The sequence below is a fragment of the Mercenaria mercenaria genome, chromosome 7 (genome assembly GCF_021730395.1).
Source record: "Mercenaria mercenaria strain notata chromosome 7, MADL_Memer_1, whole genome shotgun sequence".
NCBI lineage: Eukaryota > Metazoa > Mollusca > Bivalvia > Venerida > Veneridae > Mercenaria > Mercenaria mercenaria.
Genome location: NC_069367.1, coordinates 1,943,828 through 1,969,146, shown reverse-complemented (window position 1 = coordinate 1,969,146; position 25,319 = coordinate 1,943,828). Strand labels below are relative to the sequence as shown.

Below are 25,319 nucleotides of genomic sequence, written 5' to 3'. Positions count from 1 at the left end.
CTTTACGACACGACATGTATAAATCACCACAATCGACCAAATCATGTATAGTTAAGATGCGATGCATAAACGTAAAATGTTTTCAGTACAATACGTTCTATACATAGACACATAAAATCATTGTCGTAACGTCAAACCATGACCCTACTTTGGTCAGTATAGGATTCCATAGATGTGAACATTTCAATTCCCAAATACGTATTTGGAATGTTTATTTGAAATGGAGTACCGTTGTTTTGTATACCGCCTGATCAAATGTTTTCCAAACCGGTCTCTCAACTGCTTAGAACTTACGGTCTCGTAAACCTCTCGGGGAAATTGCCGGAGGCCCCCTTTGACATACAATACGCTACTCCATTTTTCTTGGAGGTGCTTGCTAATCTCTTAAAATAAGAATTTCCACTTTCGATTCTCTAGCATTCTTGCGTGCCTGACAGTTGCTTTTCCGGTGCTAGAAAAACAGATTTTACACCCAGGGCTGTAAGACGATTAAGTGCTATATTTTATGAATGCATGCGTGAATTCATAAGCTATTATAACAAAATAGCGCCTAAAAAATGACCTTCGTTTTTCTTTATATCTTCTACAGATTTAAGAATAAAGCGTGCAAGAAAAGAAAAAATAACTGGCAGCGGATAAAGATGGGGATATCCGGTAACGAGGTTACTGCCAAGTAACCGCCTACACAGTTACCCTCGTTCCTGATATTCCCATCTTTTTCCGCAACCAGTGAAAGGTTCTTATACTCTGCTTAAATAACAGATTTTATGACATATCTGTCCGTATACTTTTACTCCAATGGGAGGCATATGAATCAACATCGATAAAAAGTCTTGCGATAATGATGGTATGATAATGAAACGAAAAATCACGGAACTACAATAACGAAGGTGTTTGTTTTGGGTTTAACAACGTTTTCCAACAGTCATGAACCGGGGGGTGGGGGGTAATCTTACCAGTGTTCTATGATTCTGTACTAGTACAAACCTGTTCTCCGCAAGTAACTGCCAACTTCCCCACATGAGTCAGACGAGGAGGACTAATGATATCAGACACAATGTCGTTTATGAAATAGTCACGGAGAAAATAAGCCCCGCCCGAGGATCAAACTCACGACCTCACGATCCGTAGATTAGATCGCTGGCTTGATAACGAAGACGTGATAATACGATGAATTATGCGAAACAACGAAAACGGAAACGCGATAATAATATTTACTGTCATGTTTCCACCATCATGATATAGCGTTTTCGTTATCGTATTGTCGCATTACAATCATCATACTAACACGTTTTCCCCATCGGACTATCGTGTTATCACTATCGTTATTTCGCGTCATCGTCATCCAACTATCGTCATTATGTTCATTCGAAACATTACTGCTTTTAAGCTCATCCAGACGGTCAAGCTGAATTTGTAACCACGAGTCTGTTTTTTCCTCGTTGACACGCTAGAGAGTGCATTTATGTTTTATCTATTTATTTTTTAAATTTACCAAACATGCACAAAACTTATACCACTATAAGATCTCGGTCGAGTTTATCAACCGGCCACACCCAAAATGGTTTCCAGATTTATGGTCCCTGATAGTGCCAAAATGGCTATTTTAGCTTTTGCTGCACTTTCATTAAAGGTTTGATTTGCTCCAAATATGCACATAACTTGTATCAGCAATAGTTCTTAAATTTTGTGTAAAATTCGTCTGATCTAGTCATGAGTTCGAGAGTTAGGGCCACAGATTGGTCCCCCAACAGGTCGATTATGTCATTGAGAACATTATAGATACCGCATTTATATTTCTTCTTAACAGCCAACATAAGATCTCCGTCAAGTTAAATAACCTGCCAGATCCACCATTGGTTCCATAGTTATGACCCCTGGTAGGACAAATATGGCTGTGAAAAACAGAATTATTTGTTGTTGCTCATATCTCCGCACAACGAAACTTTATATTTGGTCAGTGTGTACCTGTTACTGAGTTCTTTAAATCTGGATAACTTAAGAGTCACTAGGGTCAAAAAGTCACTGTTTTTGCTCACATCTCGCTAATAAATCCACATAGATACTTCATATTTGGATAGTTGTGGACATTCTTCTATTCGTATTGATGATAACGCGGAAGTACGATATTGAAATTGCGAATTTTAGCATACAAAATACTTTTTGTATCTGGTATCTCCGTCTTGATGCTTCTATAATAATCACAAGTTCAATAGATGTTGAACACGCTATATAGGGGAAATAAAGTATTACAAAATATTAAGCATTCTGGAGTTGAATATTTGAGGACCGGTTTCCAGTAGAAAACTAATAGGTTTAATACTTTTAAATGTTTGAAAATAGTTACAGTGCAACCTCTGTAGTGAACACCCTTTGGGAGATACAAATATTGACTGTTATGTAGAGGTTGTTGTTCTTGAAAGTTTAATTTGATAGTATATTTCAGCTTAGGGAAATTTTCATGATGTTGTTATAGGGAGGTTTTTGCTTAAGAGAGAGCTGCTCTGGAGAGGTTGTTCTGTGTTTTGTAAAATACTTGTGCAGGGAAATAAAATTGATTGTGTAAAAGCTATTAACACAGTTAACAGATATTTTCTAATTTATTTACCTTAAGTAATTTGAGAACACCCCTAATTTAGTCCGACGTCCGGTGTCAGCAATCAACGTAGACGTTAGTTGATAATCTCTTATACCAGACCTTATAAAACTTTTATAGCTTTATTTCACTTGGATACCGAGTCTCAAATATAATCACACCACGGGGAATTTTCAATAGATAATAATAATTGGATCAATATCTCGTTCAAAAATCTGTTTGTACTCCTACTGATAACGTTGCATAGAATGAAATTTTATATAGGAGAAGACAATTTGAAATTATAACAAAAAGGATTGTGTATTGCTCGTCGGAGGTATGTACGTTTTAGTACAAATCTTGTGGAAAAATACTATAATGATGTATTCATGAAGTTGCTCTCTAATGTGTGTAAATAATAATGTAACTGAAAATATCTAGTAGTTGAATTTTCTCACGTTTCAGGCAACTATGTATGATAACGAGCTGTTCAGTTTATTTTCCTTTTTTTTAATTTTTGAAATGCTGCAGTAATCCTCATCCGACTTGTATTATGTAAAACTCAGTGTGCTTGTAATAATTAATTTAATGGACCATATTTAAATACTGTTAAAATGGTGAGCCACTGAATTTTGAATTTAGATATGTAAGTGGTGGTATTTGTTCCATGTTAACATTATTTTAATTCAAAATATGACTAATATCTACTGAGAAATGAACATTGTCAGTATACTTTTAGTATATAAATACCAAATTATCAAAGAAAACGGAACATGGGGGGTGTGGGAGGGGGGAGGGGTGTGGGTTATGGGGGGGGGGGGGGGGGTTAGGGTGTTGGAAATGGCCAAAATAAGTAATCTTGTACCCAACTATATTCACAGTAACATAAGTAACTATCACCAATTGTCTTACATTTTATTTCAATCTAAGAACATAAAAGTCGCTAACATTGATAATTATTCAAAGCAAATTAGTCATAAAAATATTTGTGCAACTTGTTCTAAAATGCTCAGAACTGTTCTTTCAGGCTAAATAATTTATTCATATATTATTGCAGCATAATTAAACCATAAAACATTAGATTGTATTCAGGTTGGTTTTATTTTCAAGCACATTTAGATAGTCGTGAATATTGTTGTAAACTTTCATTTAAGGTGGTTCGCGGGGTTCCTACGAAAATTTCGAAGTATGAGATATAAGACTGATTTAAGGTCTGTATGTACTAACATCTCCTGTCTTTCATTTGGAGAAAAAAGAAAATCGTTCCGAGTCCACATTTCCTTTGAAGAGCGCCACCTGGCGGCATATGTATTTTTTAAGGGAAATCGCCGTTTTACTGTAATAATCTAATTAAAATTAATGTTATTACATTTTTCCAAACTCGGGAATATAGCTAAATTCAATGGTATTGTTTACATGTTGCGTTTTGTAAATTATTTCATTTGGAAACTGTTTAGATAAAGAGATATCCGTAGTAAGGGTGGGGAAAAATGGCGAAAATATTCAATGTATTTCATGGCCGTTTAGCCGAAATAAAATAAAACGGAACGGTCAAAGTTCTTGATTTTTAAATACATGTAAACTGTATATTCTTCTTTAATCATTTCTGAACAAGAAAATAAAATAAAATAAAAATATGGGGTCTTCACGGCAGATTTTTTTGCAAATTTACTTTCTATTTGTATTGGTAATGTAAATTTTGTGACGTTGCTACACAATGACGGCGTAAACGTCGCGCAAACGCTGATTTCATTATGTCTTTCATTGATATAAACAGGACCTTCAGAGTTCACAAAAATCTTTAGAATCTTTTTTATTTGAATTTATTCACATGATGTACATTGTTGCGTATTTTGCAGTCAAAGTATATTATCTAGTAATATATATCAGTCAGTTAAAGCTACTTGCCCACAGTTTCGGTGAAATTTTTCAACATGTTCATGTACACCAAGTTTGGCACAAAATGTGAATATGTCGACTTAAACATGTACTATAACTACTGAATATGGTATAAGTTGTTGGATTTTTTATGAAAATGTTTAATCTTGCATAACTCGCGTATCTGGCTCCGTATTTAAGGGTGAGTAAAGTGTTGGGGGGGGGGGGGGGGGGGGGGGGGGGTGTAGAAAAAATCTTATCAGTTTATCCGCTATGAATTAAAACGGAGCTGTCAAAATTCTTTCTTTTCAAACATAGGTTTCTTTAATTATTCCCCGACAAGAAAATAGAAAAAAAAAGAGTGATTTGCAAATTTACATTGAGCCGCGCCATGTGAAAACCAACATAGTGGCTTTGCGACCAGCATGGATCCAGACGAGCCTGCGCATCCGCATGCTGTTCGCTTTCAAAGCCTATTGCAATTAGGGAAACTGTTAGCGAACAGCATGGATCCTGACCAGAATGCGCGGATGCAAAACCATTATGTTGGTTTTCTCATGGCGCGGCTCATTTTACCTTTAGTATGAAATGTTTAAGTAAACGACATGCCTTATTGTTTTTCAATATTTCAAGTGACTAGCTAACAACGAAGATACAAGATACGAAATGTGGTGAAACTGTTTTCCAGACAAAAATGAAATACATTTTTAACAAAAAAGAACATTTTGAAGGGTGGCTAAAACATCAATATGTTTCTTTTTTGTTATGATATATAACTTTATTTAGAGGTTTTGATTTTCATTATAATTCTAATTGTGTATTATATCTATTGCTTTTTAAACCTATATTGAATATTTTCAATAAATAAAATCATGGAATCTTAAGCAGATGATGGATAAATGAGATAATGCCTCTTACGGTAAAAATGTACTTCAGTCTGTGAACTTGAAACCGTTACTTGAATAAAGCTCATTTTTGTGCCGCTTAGTGCATTAAATTTATAACGTCAACGTGAATGCACAATGCAAACCATATTGAGGGAAAACTTGCTTCAAAATGACAGAACACAAATAAAACTCTAACTCATTTCGCTTCAAAACATTCAGAAAATAATATAAAACAGATACAGTCGACGCAGACGATATTTTAGGATGGAAAGATGGAAGAAGGGTGGTTTAACTGAGGCTGCTCTTGCGAAAGGTTTAGAGGCATGCGTTCATTGTTCAGACCCGCTGTTTCTGTCAGATGTTTTCAAGGAAACGCACTTTCGACATGGTTCACTGTTGTACTTCGATTATAGAATTTTGGCGGCAAATTGGGATCATTCTTATTTGATGAAGGTTTTATTCCAAAATCGAAGTATGGTATTCCAGTGCTGAATGTAATATAAAAAAGTAACCACTATGATTTCATCTCGTGCATTTCTTTTGGTGTTTCAAACATTTTAAAAGACGGATAAACTAAGAAATAAATAAAACCACCATTTACATGTACTTTGAAGTGTTTTCGCCGGAATGCTGAATACAAAATATTTGACTGGTATTTAGTGTAAAAGTGCATTTTGACGCAGATGCGAATAAATTCGGATATTTCAGGACTGCAACTCACTGCAGACCTGGAACGCCTGTATAAATTACAGACCCCGGTATATACCGGATTCAAGCAATTTGAATGAAAATTATCTTTAATGTATATATTTTGTGACCATTGAAATACTAACCCTAACCTTTTGTCAGTATATTATACATATTATACACTAAATGCATGCTGTCGTATAATAATTTGCCTATTTTTGCCGTGCGCTCCGATTGATAATCAGTTCAGGGCATGCGCAGAAGACCGCTCCAGCTATGACAGACTGCAATGAGCAACATCGCATAAAGAATGTCCGTGACACTGAGCGCAAAGTGAACAGAAGTTACGATATACAAGCATCAAATGGGGATATTACATTTATGCGTTTTAAAGCGCCTTGTCAGATTGTTCTGTTGATTTGTATTTTCACAGTTTTGCATATCATGGATCACAAATGTATCATAATTAAAATGATAATAGTGAAGTCTACAAGCAACCACCGACTGGATATATTCCTTAATGAATTACTGTGATCATTGCGTTGGAGATCCACGGCTTAAAAATGTACCATGAATTGATTGCAGTGAAGTCTTCATGCATTAAGTTAGCTCTAAAACTATTTAAAAAAAACAACAATAAAACAATTTAGCAGAAGCGTATTGGTTGCACGCAATGCTAATTACGATGCCAGTATTCAGAAATCCATGTGAATGACTCTGTTCTTGCAGACAGCTTGTCTAATAGAATTTGAGACAGGCTGAAATTTTAATATCCTGACAGAAACGGCAAGGGTATCCGTGGTCATCATTTTTAAATGACATTTTACACAATAATATAAACAAAATAATTAGCGTCTTTAAGGAAATTGTTGAACTGACATTGAAGTATATTTCTAGATGATATACTTAGATTGTAAATTACTTAACACTGTAAATACTGTAAATCTATTTGGTAAAAATATTTCATTTTTGTGTACTTCCATCATCCTGTATATACAAAATTGTAATGGCGGATTCAGATAGACTCAGTTTTTATTATTGCTTTGTAGAGCTATTTTTCTTATTCCTTTGCATTTGTTTGCTGACATTACACGATACATATATGCTTTACATGTAGGTGGGATGTTAATTATGAGATAAAACCTTGACAGAATTTGTCGTGGATACTTGGATCATACACCAATACTACAATTCAGGGTCTCATTCTTAATCTGAATTTGCAGTTTGTATATCTGAATAAAAATATTTTTCTTCAAAAATGACCCCAACCCCTACCCCCAACTTTTCTTTTTCTTTTTATACAGCATTGACAATCTTCTTAAAGAAAATGTAAGTTATAGATATTTAAAATAGGTCCTGATGTGTGCTGCAACCATTGGATATAATGTTAATTTTATGTAGAATAAACAAGAGCATCTCTTTAGTTTGTTGTAACCTTTAGCTTCCGGTCAGGAATGCGCATATTGAAATGTTATGGTATACTTCCTGAAGTAAACCTGAGCATAGTAATGATGATTATAATAATAACAAAAATGATAATGATAATAAATAAATGATAATAATAATAATGACAATAATGATTATAAAATAATAATAATAATAATAATAACAAGAGCTGTCCGTAAGACAGCGCGCTCCGCTATTCGGTTATTTGACAGTACAATGAATATATGTCTGAATACAAGACCTCTACTTTAAAAAAGGAAGATACACCAAGGGGCATAATTCCATCAAATACACAAATTAGAGTTATTAGGATTGATACAACACATGCAGATGATGAAGGTAAAGATATATTCTGAGTTTCAAGTCATTATCTTATACAGTACCATAGTTATGTCCAGATAAAGAAGTTTGTTAAAAAAAAGTAAGTATAAAAGGGTCATAATTTGGTCAAAAATACAAATCAGAGTTATGGGGATTGTTACCACACATGCATATGACGGTGATAACGATACATTTTAAGTTTTTAGTCTTTATCTTATATATCCAGAAAGCAAAGATTCCAAAAAATGTTTAAGTACAAAAGGGGCATAATTCTGTCAAAAATACAATTAGGGTTATGGGATATGTAACCACACATGCAGATGATGTTTATAAACATTTATTTTTAATTTCAATTCATTTTTTTTAAAGTACATGTACCAAAGATATGTCGAAAAAAATTAACATGAACATAATTCCAAGTATAACTCCTTGGTGACTTTGACCTTGGGCATAATGGGCGCAGCCCCCGCATATACTAGGTTTGTATGCCGGACAATGTTTATGTGAACTTACAGTAAGATATAAGCAAAGTAACATGGATTTGACAAGAAAAACAAAGGTTGCCGAAAAACTTTAACCTTAAAAATAACCCGAGTATAACACCTTGGTGATCTTGATCTTAGGTAAAATGGGCTCAGCCCCTTTATATACTTTGTTTGCATACTGGACAATGTTCATGTGAAGATACAGTAAGATATAAGCAATATTTACAAAGATATGACAGAAAAAGAAAGGTTGCCGAAAAACTTTAACCTTTAAATAACCTATGTATAACAGCTTAGTGACCTTGACTTTCAGTATAATGGGCGCAGCCCCTGCATATACTATGTTTGTATGCTGGACAATGTCTCTCTGAAGTTTCAGTAAGATATATACAATAGTAACAAAGATATGACCGAAAAACAAAGGTTGCCGAAAAACTTTAACCTTAAAAATAATCTAAGTATAACTGCTTGGTGACCTTGACCTTCAGTATAATGGGTGCAGCCCCTGCATATAGTATGTTTGTATGCTGGACAATATTTATGTGAAGTTACAGTAAGATATAAGCAATGGTAACAAAGATATGACAGAAAAACAAAGGTTGCCGAAAAACTTTAACCAAGAATTGTCACGCCGACGCCGGGGCGAGTAGTATATGCAGTGCAGAATTCATCAAATAAAAGCTTTTGTAACTGTTTTTAAAAGAGTTCACATTCGCTGCATTTCAGATTAAAACTTGTAAAGAATTCCACACTTTCATTGATAAAAATTTGAAAGATTTAATAGCGCCTTTGTTGATTAACGAGATCTTCTTTGGTTGCCTCGAGGTTTCGGGATATTTCTCGATATGATCTTAAGAGAATTAAAGGTATGTTAATTGTATGGAAGCCCTGGAGGGACAATTGATTTCAGTACTTCCCACTTCTGACTTCGAACGTTTGCACTTCTAGCTTCCAACTTCTTGACTTCCTACTTCTAACTTCCGTACTTCTCACTTCTGACTTCCACACTTCTGACTTCCAACTTCCTGACTTCCGACTTCCAACTTCCGCACATCTGACTTCAAACTTTCCCTCCTTGGACTTTCGACTTCTGATTTCAAACTTCCATACTTCGTACGTCTGACTTATTGACTTCTTACTTATTTCTTCTAACTCCCGCACTTTCGACCCAACACTTCTTACTTCCAATTTCCTGTCTTTCGACTTCTGATTTCCAACTTCCGACTTCTCACTTCCCTCTTCTAGCTTCCACACGTTTTACTTCTAGCTTCCCGACTTCCGACTTCCAACTTCCGCACATTTGACTTCAAACTTTCCCTTCTTAGAATCGGAAGTAAGAAGTGTGAAGTTGGAAGTCTGAAGTAAAAAGTCAGGAAGTTGGAAGTCAGAAGTGCGGAAGTTGAAAGTCGGAAGTCAGGAAGTTGGAAGTCAGAAATCAGAAGACAAGAAGTCGGAAGTAAGAAGTGTTGAAGTTGGAAGTCAGAAATCGAAAGTCAGGAAGTTGGAAGTCAGAAGTGTGGAAGTTAGAAATAGGAAGTAGGAAGTCAAGAAGATGGAAGTGAGAATTGCAAAAGTTAGAAATCAGAAGTGGGAAGTATGGAAATCAATTGTCCCTCCATGGCTTCCATATATACCAAATGGAAAACACTGCGGTTAACATAGTAAGAAATTGTTTGCAATTTCGTGAAACTGCTTCTTTATTTACGTAAACCTCGAAGTATTTATACAGAACAGAACAGAACAGAACAGAAGTTTATTTACAGTAAGACTTGAACATTAAACGTTCATCGTCATATATATACATTACAAACATGCATGATTATAGCGGAAGGTTAAAATATATATTTTTTATGGAAATAATATGAACACAAATATACACATACAATAAATCTGAATACTGATGTGTTTTATGTAATTTATTCATTTATTGATATTTTGTTCATTCTTAAAAAATTACTTATAGTTTAACTCAACATATAATAGGATCTGTTAAAAAAACATGAGAGGTGAAAATCATCCTGTATGATGAGATTAGTCATACATAATGACTTCTATTATATCTTACGTTTGTCAAGCAATCACTGGTGTATAGCACATATCAGCAACGAGATTTTCCATAATACATTATTATAGGTCAATAGCTTTCAACTTGCGCACCCCTTTGACCCTGAATTTTCATTTGATTAGTTCAGACCTATTGATAGGTAATTTGTTAACGGTAATTTTAATGCACGTGCTTTTCGTGAAATTAAGTAGCATAAAATGATGAGAATTTTAGCATAATTATACTTTAATACGTCAAGTATGAAGAAATTTTGATCAACGCGTCTTTTCAAAATAACTGTAATCATAGTTTGAAAATGTTCAACATATCCAAAATTCCTTTTTATCAAAATAGGACGGTCCGTATAACACAGGTCAACGGGGTGAAGTGCACAATTTGAAAGTAACCTGCCCAAAAAGGACATTACTAGGTTAAACAATAAATGCATACTTAGGCGCAGAAAGGACGCAAAAATCGACAAGATGGTGCGTTGTTCTTATTTTGATTTCATATTTGTTTTATCTATATATGGACAATATGTTGGTTGCTCTGATTTCATTATATATTTTATATTAGATTTATATAAATGCTCGTGTTTTATAGCTGCGTTGTAAGTGCCTCTTATCAGTGAATAAATTTCGTATTGACATATTTTACCATAAAATCCCTAAAGATGTGAGCTAATCAATATAATAGGATTTCTGTTACATTTCTACAACTTTGTTATTACATTACTCATTATATAAATCCCCGGTCTGCAGTTCAACACTAAGATTTGATAGGTTAAAGTCAACGAACATTTTTAAAAAAAATATAAAAGTTTATTTCAGTTGTCGTGTAATAAAACACTTCGGAATTCAGGTAACAGTTTTAACTATAGACCGGTAAGCCAATCAGGACTGATATATTCTTTGTAAAGCATTCGTAAGTCTGAACAAGGTTCTGTTTTAACTGCGGATATGTCAAGTTTTGACTAACAGGAAGTTTTTTTTAACAAGTTACTCCATATAAAGAATTAGTTGGCATGTTTTTATAGTGTAACCTGATGCTATTTTGTATACACACTGTAATTAACAAACGGCTGTGAACTGTTTATGAACAAAATTAGGAGATACATAATGAAAATATCAATAGTTTTATACAATGTACCGGGGGCTGTTCAAACTGTTGTAAGAATAATCGAAAAAAAATGCTAAACGGTTGCAGTCGTAAGTTTTTACAGATGATTTGATTTCACACAAATGGCTTATATATATATATATATATATATATATATATATATATATATATATATAAGTTCAATTTGTAGATTAAAATGGAGCATAGGGAATTCAATATTTTTCAAACATGTTACAATCTAAATATTTCTAGATTTTGTACCGATTGCAAATTAGCTCACTGGTAAACCAAAACTGTTTTTTTAACCAGTAGGGGACTACAAAAGGCAAACATTCTGACCATATTTCACATACCAAGATTAGGTTTAAATGCTGGCCTCTACAATTTTAAGAATAATATTTGACCCCGTGACATATTTACTCATTTTAGAATGAGAACTAAATTCTATGCAGACAGTCTAACTATGCTTTGTGAATATAAGGCAGAAAGTGTGACATAAAATAACAAAGACTTTCCATTTTCGACCAATGACCTTGTTGTTGACCACATAAAATATATTAATACTATATATGTTGACCACGTTTCATTAAGATCAGGTAATTCATATTGCGTCCGAAGAATGGTGATGATTTTATGCCCCCACTCCTTCAAAGAAAAGTTGTTCTATTATCTTTCTCGCCGTCAGTCTATCGTCTGTCCGTCAGTTTACCATTTTGAGTCTGATTAATAACAAGAGTAAACTTCGTCTAATGACAGTCAAACTTCATAGGATTGTTGAATGAGGTCAATAAATATATGCTGTTGTTTCTGGAGAAGTAGGACAAAAGTCAAGGTAGCAGTAACATTGTAATAGAAAACGGCCTCCGTTCAACAACTAAAATTGGACAACAGACGTCAAATTTCAGACGATGATTGTTTGTTGTCAGTAGATAATGCAAAATTGTTTTTGGTGTCAGTATATAAAGGGTTGAGGTGGAAGTGATCTTAATACAGAAAACAGTAGTCGTTTCATGGTATGATGGTGTATTGTCTGTAGATGATGAATATTCCAAAAAATAGAAAAAGTGGAAACTTCACAGGTCGTTCAAGGTCAAGATAATAGTGATATTTAGACTGAAGATTGAAAATAGGAGCGCTTTGATAGTCAAGTCTTCATGGACATTTAAAGTATGATTTTATTAAGCAATAAATCACTGCTTTTGATATATATATCTATCTAACTTTAGCTGTTGGCTGCCTTAAATGTAGTAATAATATGCATAAAAACAATACATACGTATTCTGTATTAGAAATATTGTCTCTCATGTTCTTTAGACATTGACTGACGAGCAATTGGCGGTGTGAAAGCCAGTTACCGACTTCGTATATCGCCCTTCCTTAAACAGAAATACCTCGTACAATATATTTTAGTCTGTCATGACTTATGCTTACCGGATAACATACGTGCTCTGCATAAAGTAATTTGGTCTCGGACTGACGAGTAGTCGGGCAATGTGTTAGTCGAATTCCAATTTCGTACATAGGCTTTTCTCACATGATAATGTGTCGTACGATGATTAATTTTCGTTGTTGTATGAGAAAATATGTAGCATGCATGATGTTTAAAAGATGCTGCATTTTATAGAAATTAATTGATAAATGTCAGTCTTACAACTAGCTAATATTTTGAATAAAATTTAGGCCGGTAAAATTAAAATAATGCAAATTTAAGCTGGATTTTCCAACTAGATGACGGAATATCCGACTTTCATATGAAATATCGATCGTATTTAGCAAATTGTCTACATGTATTTAAATGCGTCGTTAGCTTCAATACAGATATCGATATTGATTTCTCCTTTAATCAGATAATATTTGAAACTTAAACCTTAACAAAAAGATGCATGGCGAAAACGATAATAAGTATAATATCATTTTTGTACCTCTTTTTCTGAAAACGAACTCTAATTCATCAGTACTTGAAAAGAATCACAACGATTTTTCGACACTCATTTGATTAAAGTAAGGCAGTAGTCATAGTTGTTTTCTATTTAAAATCCTACCTGACCCTATGGACAGAGGATTATAACTAGTTGGATATACTTGGATATTTATCCTTGTCTTTAAGATATGTTAGACGAGCATGCATCTAACCAAGTTCATTGAAAATCATTCAAGCGGATTTTGAGAAAACCTCGTTCGACGATATTCCTTTTTAGCCGTATCTGTATTATGTTCGGCAACTCTAACGTTCAGGGTTTACGAAGGGAGCACTACTTCTGACAGAATTTCGTGAATATTAAGATGTTGTCAACAAATGTTTTAGATTATAATTCCTTATTAAAGCTGATGAAACTCTATGCAGGGCACCTTTTAAATTACGCATACACATACGCTAATCAAAGAACAAGTTTTATATAGCACTAAGGATTCGCGCATATTATTGTCTTATTCTAACAAAAACTTTGCCAAATAAATCTACAATCACGTTACAGCATGTGTTTTCAGTTGTTATTATAAAAAATCAAACAACTGTTTGAATTGACAGTGAAAATTAAAAGGGCAAATATCCTGTCTTACTGACAGTACAATGTATGTTTGTCACAAAGTTTTGCAACAGTTGGGCAAAGACCTCTCTGACGTTATAAATGGGTCCTGTAGGATGGGATACGTTAACTAATGTCTGGTTTGTACAATTCAGTTTTTGTTTGACAGGACATGGTGTTGTAAGTGTATCAGATGAATGTTTCTATCCAGACGTGGCATTGTCATGCAGTTATAACTGGGACTTAGACGTTGAGCTGCTGATCCAATTCAAATTAACATGGATATGTGGCGACTCGTGAAACTTGAAATCTATAACAAAAATTTTATAAAGCAAATAATACTAATTTAAGTAAAATGACAACAATTTCATTCTCTATTTATTGTTTTAGCTCTCTGTTTATTTTGACGAAAAACAATTTTTCACGTTTTTGTTGGTCGGTTAAGGTTGATTTAAGAATTTTATCACCTGCCCGCAACACAATTATCAACGTCTAAAATGATATATACTCCAATTCATTCAGGAAAAGTAGAAACACTAGAATAGAGATTTATGTCATTCAATATATACTTTTTGAATAGCGTGTCGTTTTTATATTTATGCAGTATTTCAGGAACCCAATTGCTCTTAAATTATAAATCTTTTCATTCTCCTCAACCTTAGAGTAAGTTTATAAAATATTTGTTTCATCCCTACGTTACATGTAAATGATTCTTTTTTATTAATGATGTTAACACTAATGGACCTCTTCTTAAATGAAGCGTTTATAAAGCAAATGTGTCAGACTCGGATTTATTCAAGCCACAAACTTTGTAAATAGAAAAAGTGGGTTTGATATGACTAAATTCTCTGTAAAGAAGTACAAGGTTTTTGGTACATGAAATGGATACTATTTTCAAACTGTAGATATCGGACAAAGGAATGCCTATAATTATAAAATTGAGAAGAGCTAATAAAGTTATTGTTAGTACTTTTTTGTGAAAATGATAGCACTATACCTTGGTAAAACATTTATCAATATCTTTTGTGAAAATGATAGCACTATACCTTGGTAAAACATTTATCAATATTCTACAAATACTTATTAAAATGAATTAAATTTACTTTCTTTATTTTCATATCGCATACTATAAGCTAAATCATAGTTTCTTTACGAAGTAGTGCGTATAAAAAGATTGGGTGGTCAACCAGAGCATGCCTCAATTTCACTAATTGCATTAAATGTATACTGAATTTGCTTGCAATAAGGGCATAGAAATAAATATATTTTCGATTTTCAACTTGACATTTATGAAAACTTATATTTTTAAATATCGAGATAGATAAAACAAACTTTAGAATATATATTTAATTTCAAAATATGGTATGGACGACTTAGAAAGGATAAATTAATAATTGTTCGTGTGAAACTCACTAATAAATACATAGCGAAACTCAAGAAGAACACAATTATCCTCTTTTTATGCAATTTAAAATGCAGTTTCATTAATTTGTTTCAATGTGTTGCACGATACTGCAAATCTTGGTTACACTAGTTGTAAATGCAATACTTTATTTGTAAAACTTTTTTTCTGATAATATAAAAAAAGACATGTAGAATTTTGTATTAATAACTGCATGTGCTGTTATCTGTGTAACAGCCACTCTAAATTTAACTTTATTAATTCATTTTTTTATTTTATTGTTGTACAGAACTATGACGTAAGTGCCAACGACTGAAAGTGGAAATGACTTTGATTCGGAAATAAGTCCGCTGTAAGTGATATGTTTGTTAAAGGTCTATAAAAGTTAATAATATTCAGCTAATAAAGACACATTTAGAAATCACTTTTAGATAATAATTGCTAGAGGGCCCCATGGAAGATTAGCTTTGCTAAATGGGTTACCCTCTTTAAATAAAGAATTTACTTACTTACTTACTGCTTATAAATAACATAAAATTTACTTTAATATACACGCGCTGCCACCAATATCCCATCACGTTGTATGATTGGATCTATCGTTCGTTCAGCGCAGTAATTCTTTTCGTATCGAAAAGAAATTAAACAAATTGTAATGACAATAAATATTCATTTTTTAAAGATTAATTTAGATAATCGACATGATGTATTTAATCCATCTGAGACCTGTACTATGCCCCCGTGTTGCTATCTTGTTTAATTTTAATCAATGAGAAAAATGGCATTCATCCATAATTTAGATGGCATGGCGTTAAATTTTCGACAGTTTAAGTAAAAAGAAAACCATGAATTTCGGTGTACAAAATTGCTGCTATACTGTTCTTGTACAAATCCAGTCATTTGTTTCTTTCTTTGAACAAAACGTTAATATTTTGCGTTGGTTGTATTTACATTGACATTTCTTTTTTTATTATATTTATGGTACCGCATCCCTATCAACCCACTTCTGAAAAATAAGAGTGTCCATGATTCTTTTTATTTAACTTACTTTAGGGTCATTTTATCTCCCCACCAATAATTTCTTTAAAATCAAGTCATTCCTCAATTCTGTATGAAGTAGGGAAAGCAACAGTCTTCAGCCTCTGGACACATAAAAATAATTAATAAATACGACTGCATCTCTTCAAAGACGATGGTCTTACTTTCGTATTGATATATATTTTACCGTAAAATCCCTTTTAAAATGAGCAACTCATCAATGATAGGATTTCTGTTACCTTTTCATAAATTTATTATTACACGATTCATTACATAAATCGTCGGCCGTAGTTTTTGTCATGTACTTACATGTCTACAGTTTAAAATTAAATTTTGATGAATCAAAAACGAGCTTCATGATCACATGTTAAGAAAGTTAATATCTGATTTCTATGTTAAGGAAGTTAATATTTGATTTCATGTAATAAAAATATTATTAAAATACTTCAGACCTCGGGGAACAGTTGCAATTATTGACCGGCAAGCCATTCAATAATTGCACTTTATTTAAATGCGTCGTTACCTTAAAAAATATCTGTAGATAGTTCAGGTGTTTACTAAGCTGGAAGTTTTAAATCAAGTTACCTCATACATTAAATATGTTGGCATTTGTTCATGTTGTAACCGGACACCATTTTGTATTCACATCGTAACTAACAACAAAAAGCAGTGGTCTAATCATTGATTAAATCTGATTAAATATTGCGCATTTTACGGAGGATATAAAAAATACAGGTAAACAAATATATTAATAATTATGTACATTATATCTTATATCTATGAATGCTTAAAAACATTAATATTAAACCTTAAGTTTACTGAAATCTAGAACAGAAAATTGGAAAAACACGCAAAAGTGAAAATGTTTCGGGCTCGTTTTCACTGTATATGTTAATGGACGGTTATTAAAGTGCACTCTGGCTTTAGGTTCCAAAATTTAGAGAAATTCGTAGATGTGGAGTCTATACGTGTCACAAATAAACACGTTTATCTTCAGATAATCTATAACTAGAACAGACGCCATTTTCTGATTAAAAATAAGTTATATATAAGTTCAACCAAATTTATTGCAAATTCAGACCCTCTACATATCCTACAGAAAAGAATTGACCACTATGTAGATAACACTTTAAAAACGATACAGATAATTTGCAATTTTATGCTTATAATATTATATGGACATATCGGAACAACGAACTTGCACTTAAAACACTCAACATTAGCGTAATAGGTAGGGTTTGATGTATCATTTGATGAGCAGCGAGTTCAGTCCTCAGCAGGTACCGTTGTTCGCTGTGAAGTGTACATTGAAAACAATATGTAACATGTAATGAAGTTGATATTTAATCAAATAATAGACGACAATGAGAGAAGAAACACTGACAGAGAACTATACCTCTGTTGAGCCAGTTTTTCAGTTATCTCTCTTTATTATTTTATTATGCTTGTCCAAAGCTGTATAAATTATCTAAGGGATTTTGTTGAAACTTCCAATAATGAAAGGGAACATTATAGCAATTAAAGTTTCCATGAATCATAAGGCTGCCCTGTTTACAGTTAACGGCCACGCGCCACACTTTAGCACACAAAAACACAGGTATTTTATATAGAATTATATATGAAATAGACTCTATTTTGACAGGCGTCACTGTTCATAGTCAGGATTTTTATGCCTTTTCAGTGACAATTTAAGGTTAAAAGGTAGGACTGGAGCAAGTCTTTAACAAGTGTTTTTGGACTCTGTACCAGTAAAGTCTGTTTTCCGCAAGAAACTGTCACCTTCCCTTATTGAAAAAGAGGTGGCGGACGAATTGTATCAGTTACAATGTCTTTTATCAAATCGTCACAGAGAACATACCGTAACCCCCGCTAGAGATTTGAAATCACAACCTCGCGATCTGTTGAGCTGCGCTCTTCCTATTGAGCTACGTGGGTAAACATTAGCATAAAAATATGTTGCTTTTTTATTTTCAAGAGTGTAGGAATTGGAAAGTAATGCTTGTTTTAGTGTCTGTTGGTTTCTCATAATCTCGTAAGCCTAGTACTATTTTCCCTTTCAGAAGGCTGAAGTTTTTATATTACAACAAACACTACTGTTCCTTTTTATATTCATTTATGTTGCAAAACAGGTGCAAAACAATTAATGACAGTGCCTGTACCATCGGTCCAAAACTATGGAGTGACTGCCGTTAGCATTACGGAAAAATAGATCACTTGATACATTAAAAATCTTAAGACACTTCAAAGACTTAACCGTATTGTTTTAATTTTTTGATAATCGTGTTATATTGCGATAACAGCAGGTGTTCTTTTTAATTAAATTTATGTGATATTTTACCTGTTAACAATAAAATTTAAAGGTTTGTTAAATTAAACGTTTAATGTCATTCAGAATTAAGTTATTATAAGTTTTCATATTGTATGGCTATTTTCATAGTATGAAGACAGAGCAGAATAAAAACGAAAAAAAAAAAAAGGGAAATAAGTCGCATGGAAAGTACCTAGAAACCGAAACAAGAAAATATCGTAGCTTTTTGCATCGTTTGAGCGAGAGCTAATCTTGTTTCTGTCTTTTTGTTGTTAAGTTTAGTTTAATATAAGGTTTTGATTACCTCCCCACAAAGAACTTCATATAATTTCCCTTTTAAATATATTCCAAGTTGAAAACACTTCATACAGCTGTTTCTGTAACAAGAAATATTTAGTTTCTGTGGGGTGCTGTTTTCACTACTTTTTGTTATTTCGTTAAACCAATTGCTGTTACATGTAATTGACAAAACTGTTCATTTATCACAACCTCGGAGTAATTGTATAAATAGAGGATATTACATGAGTGTCTTTTGATATTGAATTTATTAAACGAGTTGAATAAAATGATAAAATGCGAGGCTCTGCCGAGCATTTTATCAATTTTATTTAACGAGTTTAATAATTCAATGTGGAAAGTCTCAAATGTAATATTCTTTTTATCACATGTAAGCCTTTCTTGTCGGAACATAAAAAAAATCGACTTTCTTTTACTATATAAACAAGACAATTTGACCGACGTCGCCAATACTATAAATGACGTCGACGTCAAAGCTTTATTACACTAGTTGTGTTTCGTCACTGCGTTATATGCAAATGGTTCTTATAAGTTAATAGATTCATGATTTTGTAATTTATTACACTGATATACCACTTCTTTCCTAACAATTTTAGTAAATGGGTCCTAGGCCTAATAAAACGTGTTTGCTGTTAAAGGAAAATGGTAATGAATAATTAATACTCCTGCGTTTTAATGAAGTACGTCGGTCGGACCACTACTTTCGTATTGACATATTTTTTCTGTAAAATCCATTTTAATATGGGCAAATTATCAGTATAATAGGTTTTCTATTACATTTTCATTACTTTGTTATTACACGACTCATCATATGAATGAATCGACGGTCAATAGTCTGTACTATTGACCGGTCTAAAGTTCAAAATCAAAGGATTGGTTAAAGTCAACGAAATGTATGTATGTTTTAAAAAGTTTATTTTTGATGCCATGTAACAAAACACCTTGGACCTCGGGGAGGAGTTTTAACTATAGACCTGAAAGCCATTATATAAATGTATATTGTTTGATAGCGGCGTAAATCTGAACACGGATCTGGTTTAACTGGATATGTTAAGTTTCTGTTGAAAGGAACTTTTTAATCATTCAAGTACCCCATATACAAAATTATAAAAGTAGTTAAATGTGCTCATGTTGTAACCTGATACTATTTTGTATACACACTGTAACTAGTAACAAAAGGTATAGGTCTAAATATTGGTTAAGTTGGTTTAATATTTGCTTGCTTAAGGAGGATATAAGAAGCAGTAATACTAGTAATTATGTAAAATATACATTTTAGTTATGAATTTTTCAAAACATACATTTTGAACGATACGATAAAAACTGAAAACTAGAACAGAATAGTGGAAACCCACAGGTTGCCAAACTGCGGTGTTCCGTTTGGACAATCGTGACTTTTTATTTAATACTAAACCGTGATGCACGATGGTACGATGACGAAAGCGCGATGGCGCGATGGCACGATGATGAAACAACGATGGTACGATGGTGAAAACGCGATGACACGATGATGAAATCGCGATGGTACGATGGTGAAATGTCTATGTAATATCGCGTTTTCATCATCGTACCATCGCGTTTTCACCATCGCACTATCATGCCATCGCGTTTTCATCATCGTACCATTGTGGTTTCACCATCGTACCATCGCGTTTTCACCATCGTACCATCGCGTTTTCACTATCGTGCCATCGCATTTTCGTCATCGTACCATCGCGTTTTCACCATCGTACCATCGCGTTTTTATCATCGTGCCATCGCGTTATCGTCATCGTACCATCGTGGTTTCACCATCGTGCCATCGCGTTTTCAGCATCGTACCATCGCGTTTTCACCATTGTACCATCGCCTTCCTGTTAGAAATGCGTAGTCCCGTACACTTGTATTTTGTCAACAATAGATAAATGTATCTCAATGTATACTGTGTGAAGAAATTCACCATTTAGATTATGCTGTTTTGCAAAATGTTTTACAAAATATTCAGTGCTCTGGCCCCGTGTTCACAAAACATTTTCAGTCTCAGCTGAGTTTGATAATAGAACTTAATTTCTCATTTATATCAAAATAGCAAGTTTAACACAAAATTTTAAGTTAATAAGTATCTTAAAGTGATTATTCGGTATTGATGGTCAGTCTCATTTGGGATTTAAGCTTGAAGTTTTAGTAAAACAGATATTAGAATTTGAAACTCAAACTCAGCTGAGATCGAAAAATGTTTTGTGAACACGGGGCCAGTTAATTAAAACTGTAAAATCTTCAAGGCCACGTCCTTTGTATTTTATGTATGCATAAAAATAAATAAAAAGCTGGGTGTAATAGTCACATGGTATTATGCAAACTCAGCTTATTCTTGTTAGGATGAAGAAGGTAAAAATGAGATTGTATCAAGCCTGTATTTTACTGACACATATACTGTGCCATTGCGCATGACCATCGGAAGGCGATGGTACGATGGTGAAAACGCGATGGTACGATGATGAAAACGCGATGGTACGATGATACGATGGTAAAAACGCGATGGTACGATGATGTAAACGCCATATTACATCAACATGGTCCTGAACAATTTTAGTAAAAGGGTCGTAGGCCTAATTAAACATGTTTGTTGTTAAAGCGAAATGGGTAATGAATAATTAATACTGCATATCAAATCCATGAAATTCATGTTACAAAACCAAAAATGTGTATTTTGCTATCATAAAATTGACCAGTATAACAGATAAAACTCTGCAAAGGATAGAAATAACCTGCAATTTTATGTGTTTTTTTTATATAATATGGGCATATCAGCTTGACGAACTGGCACTTTGTAGCACACCGTATTAGTGAAGTAGGTAGAGTTAAATACATCCATTAATAGGTAGCAAGTTCAATCCACAGGCGGTGCCAATGTCCCCTAAGAGGTTTAGACGGATAACAATAAGTATAATGTCTTCCGTACTGTATCTCTATTAGCTCTCTGGACTGTTCTGCTCAAGTGGGCGTCGGCGTCGGCGGGACGCATTGGTTACAGTTTTATGCGCATACTTATATTTCAATAACCATTGGATTTTCACGCAGCTTTAACCTGACATATAGTTATATTAAGTTTAAATTCCTTATAAATCATGACCCTATTTAAAAAGAATATTGAGCTATTAAGTCAACCTCAGTAACTTCTCTTTGTATTAAATTGAATCTCCTTCCAGTCGTTAGCTCTACTGAATAAACAAAGATAGACAACTCCTTATGATTATAATGTTAATTATTGCTCTTTTTCACAAGCTATAAAACACACTGAATAATTCCTAGATAGCAATTTTTTTCATAATGAGAAAACGCCTTTTTTACTTTTTAACGGGTGCTTATAATTATAGCATGTATAAGAATAATAAATATATGACATTTTTTATTGTAATTGAATGTTTTATTATGTATACATATTACGTTAAAGTATGTTTTCTAATACTATACTTGTGATCAAACCTTCTTCTTTTTATAAAAGAATAAATTTACCCTTTGTTATATTTGCAGGACAGAATCATGGATAGACTAGCAGACGAGTTACGTGATTTTTCCCTCCGCCTGTCACGTGTCCTGGATGATATAGGAGTGAATGAGAGGACAGTTATGATGAGGCGAAGAACGGGACTGATATTTGAAAGTCTAAATACACTGGAACGTTATGTCACCAATAATGGTGATTTAACAATGTTTATGTTTGGTAGTCAAACAGAAGGAAGTACTACATTAGGACTGAATTCTGACCGGGATACATTAATATACTCCAACAGGTGGAATATTATACAAGACTTGTGTCAATGGGAGCAAGGTAAGATAAACTTAATGATGCTTCGAGACAATGTAGCACCAGGTTATTGTAGACTTCAGATGTTAAGGTCGGATATTCCTGTAGCAAGGGAAGATTTACCTGATGATGACTATGAATATGATGATGAAGGACGAGTTCTGATGAAAAATACATTCCATGATCTTCAACCGGGAGAGATACGACATGGTCCTGCTTCATCAGATGCAGATCTTAACAGTGATTATGTGCTTGGTCTCCCATGTAGGAGCTGGCCAACCGAAGCTTTACCATGGGTAACAAGAACTACAGCACACCAATGGCCTGGTAGGAATCTCAAGTGTTTTTCAGTAAACGGTGGATGTTTTGTTGTCCCTACTGGACACTGCTTGAGTGAAACTGAAAGACTAGAATGGAGAATATCTACGTCTATAGCAGAACGCTGCCTGATGTTCAACATGAATATTACACAGATCAGATGTTACGTTGTACTAAAAATGATAATGAAAACATTTCTAAATGGAATTGTGACAAGCTATCAATGTAAAACTGTTTTAATGTATTTAGTTGAAATAACAAACTCGGAACTATGGAGAGAGGAAAATCTTATTTCTTGTATTATAATGAGTTTGCGACTTCTGCAATTATGCGTATTCATAAATAATTGTCCGCATTATTTCATTCCAGAAAATAACTTACTAGATGGGCGATTGAATCTAGAAACGAGACAAAATATAGTGTTCATGATAGGAAATATAATTGACAGTAAATGTATCGCAATTTTAGGTATAGAAATGGATAATATAGGCGACCGACTTTATGCGATATGCAATCCGTTCATTAGGAGGAATAGTATTTATTTTATGTCTCCAAAAGATGTTTGTCTGAATATATACAGGTGGCTACAACATGACTTGTATAAATACATTCATATATCATTTCTTCAAATAGTAAATGGTTTAGATAATCATACTCATATTAGGAATTGTGATGAAATGAAAGATAGCATTAGGAGAACGTTGAAATTTCGCGAAAACGGTAGCTGTTCTGAACGTGCTGCAGCCGAAATGTTAGCACCTTTACTATGTACAACATTAGGTACAAAGTTAGCATCTGCTGACATATCACGTGGTTGGTGTATTTCTGCTGAATCATTACAATGGTTGTCGTTCGGTATAGACTCTGATGTTGCATCCGGGCGTCTGAAACTAGCGTCTGTCCTATTCTGTTCTGGAGATATACACAGGTCTTCAGTGACTCTTCATGATGTGGAACAAAGGTATGACACCAGAGTTACTGAACCGTTATGTGGTTGTAAAGACTTTCGTGTAAATATTAGCAGCTTAAGATTTTCAGACAACTGTTTGTTGTGTTATGATTACAAAACAACACTGAATATAAATGTTGCCTTCGAGGTTGTATTTACCAGAGAGGAGAAACATTGTGTTCCCAATGGTCTGAAGTATGAAATGTTCCGATGTACAGAAGAAGAACACCGGAACAGAGATGAGAACCATGACTACTGGATGGACTGGGCAGTCGTTGATTCACTTCCATACTTATACTACCTACAGTATATGACATATAGAAGACTGGACAATCGCGCTGGTCAGCAGAGAGCTTTAGGCAGACTGATTCATACAATTGATACTGAGCCCCACCTCCATCACAGAGAAACAGCACTGAATCTACTCGGTCAGTGTATGGAGATTGAGGATAGATTAATGGACGCATTCACTTGTTACAGAAGGTCACTGAACTGGAAATCTACCCATAATGTCGCCAGATGGCATATTGTAAATCTGCTTTACAGGTTTTTGTAAAGGAATAGAAGCAAAACATTTTAGATTATCTTGGATTATTTTATTTATTTGATTAAAGGAATAAAAAACAATCATTTGACGTCTATGCTTTTTCAGATATTATCTAGATTCGCGGGACCATAGCCTGTATAGCAAAAACGTCAGCTCAGCAATATAAAGTAGACCGTATATAAACTAGAATGTGTTTGTAGGACACAGGGTGTGCCCCTCCCCCTCCCCCACCCCACTGGTACATTTGTCACAAATAAGAGGAAACTTATTCAAATATCTGCAGTCTTAATGGGGTATAGCCTCAAAAATATTTTGAAAACAATTCATTATTCTATACCACATACTTTTTGAGCTATAAGCATCACAAACAAATAATCCACTATTTTGGCTATTTCAAGGGCTTTAACTTAATTTACGTAATAAATGCTAAGATTCTCAAGAAGAATGCCAAGTGTGCTTTTGTTTGTTAGGTTGGCGTGGCCCTTATAGACAGGGACCCTCACCCTGTATTCATGAATCTTGTAACATCAAGTCGTAATAATGAAATGAATAAATTGGCATGCAAAAAAAGTGCCATTCAAATATTCCAAATATAATGTAAACACAAAGTCACCGCCTCCGAATGTTCCGATGAAGTAAATATAATAATTTAGCACAACCATTCTAAAGCATCAAATACCACCACAATCCGATAATGTTACAATATGT

The 25,319-nt window shown here is 33.7% G+C and overlaps 1 protein-coding gene across 2 annotated transcripts in view; it reads left to right on the top strand.

The window, feature by feature from the left end:
- LOC123555713 (uncharacterized) overlaps positions 1-24,705 on the top strand; it is a 45,751-nt gene extending 21,046 nt beyond the window's left edge. The window contains exons 1-2 of one of the 2 annotated variants that reach the window (XM_053547364.1): positions 2,795-2,912; positions 22,524-24,705. In XM_053547364.1, coding sequence (XP_053403339.1) covers positions 22,533-24,620 — 2,088 coding nt within the window. In that variant the 5' untranslated portion in view covers positions 2,795-2,912; positions 22,524-22,532 and the 3' untranslated portion in view covers positions 24,621-24,705. Of the gene's footprint in view, positions 1-2,794; positions 2,913-22,523 lie in introns of those variants that run through there. The other variant, XM_053547365.1, reaches the window with a different exon arrangement.
- Positions 24,706-25,319: the final 614 nt, after the last annotated feature.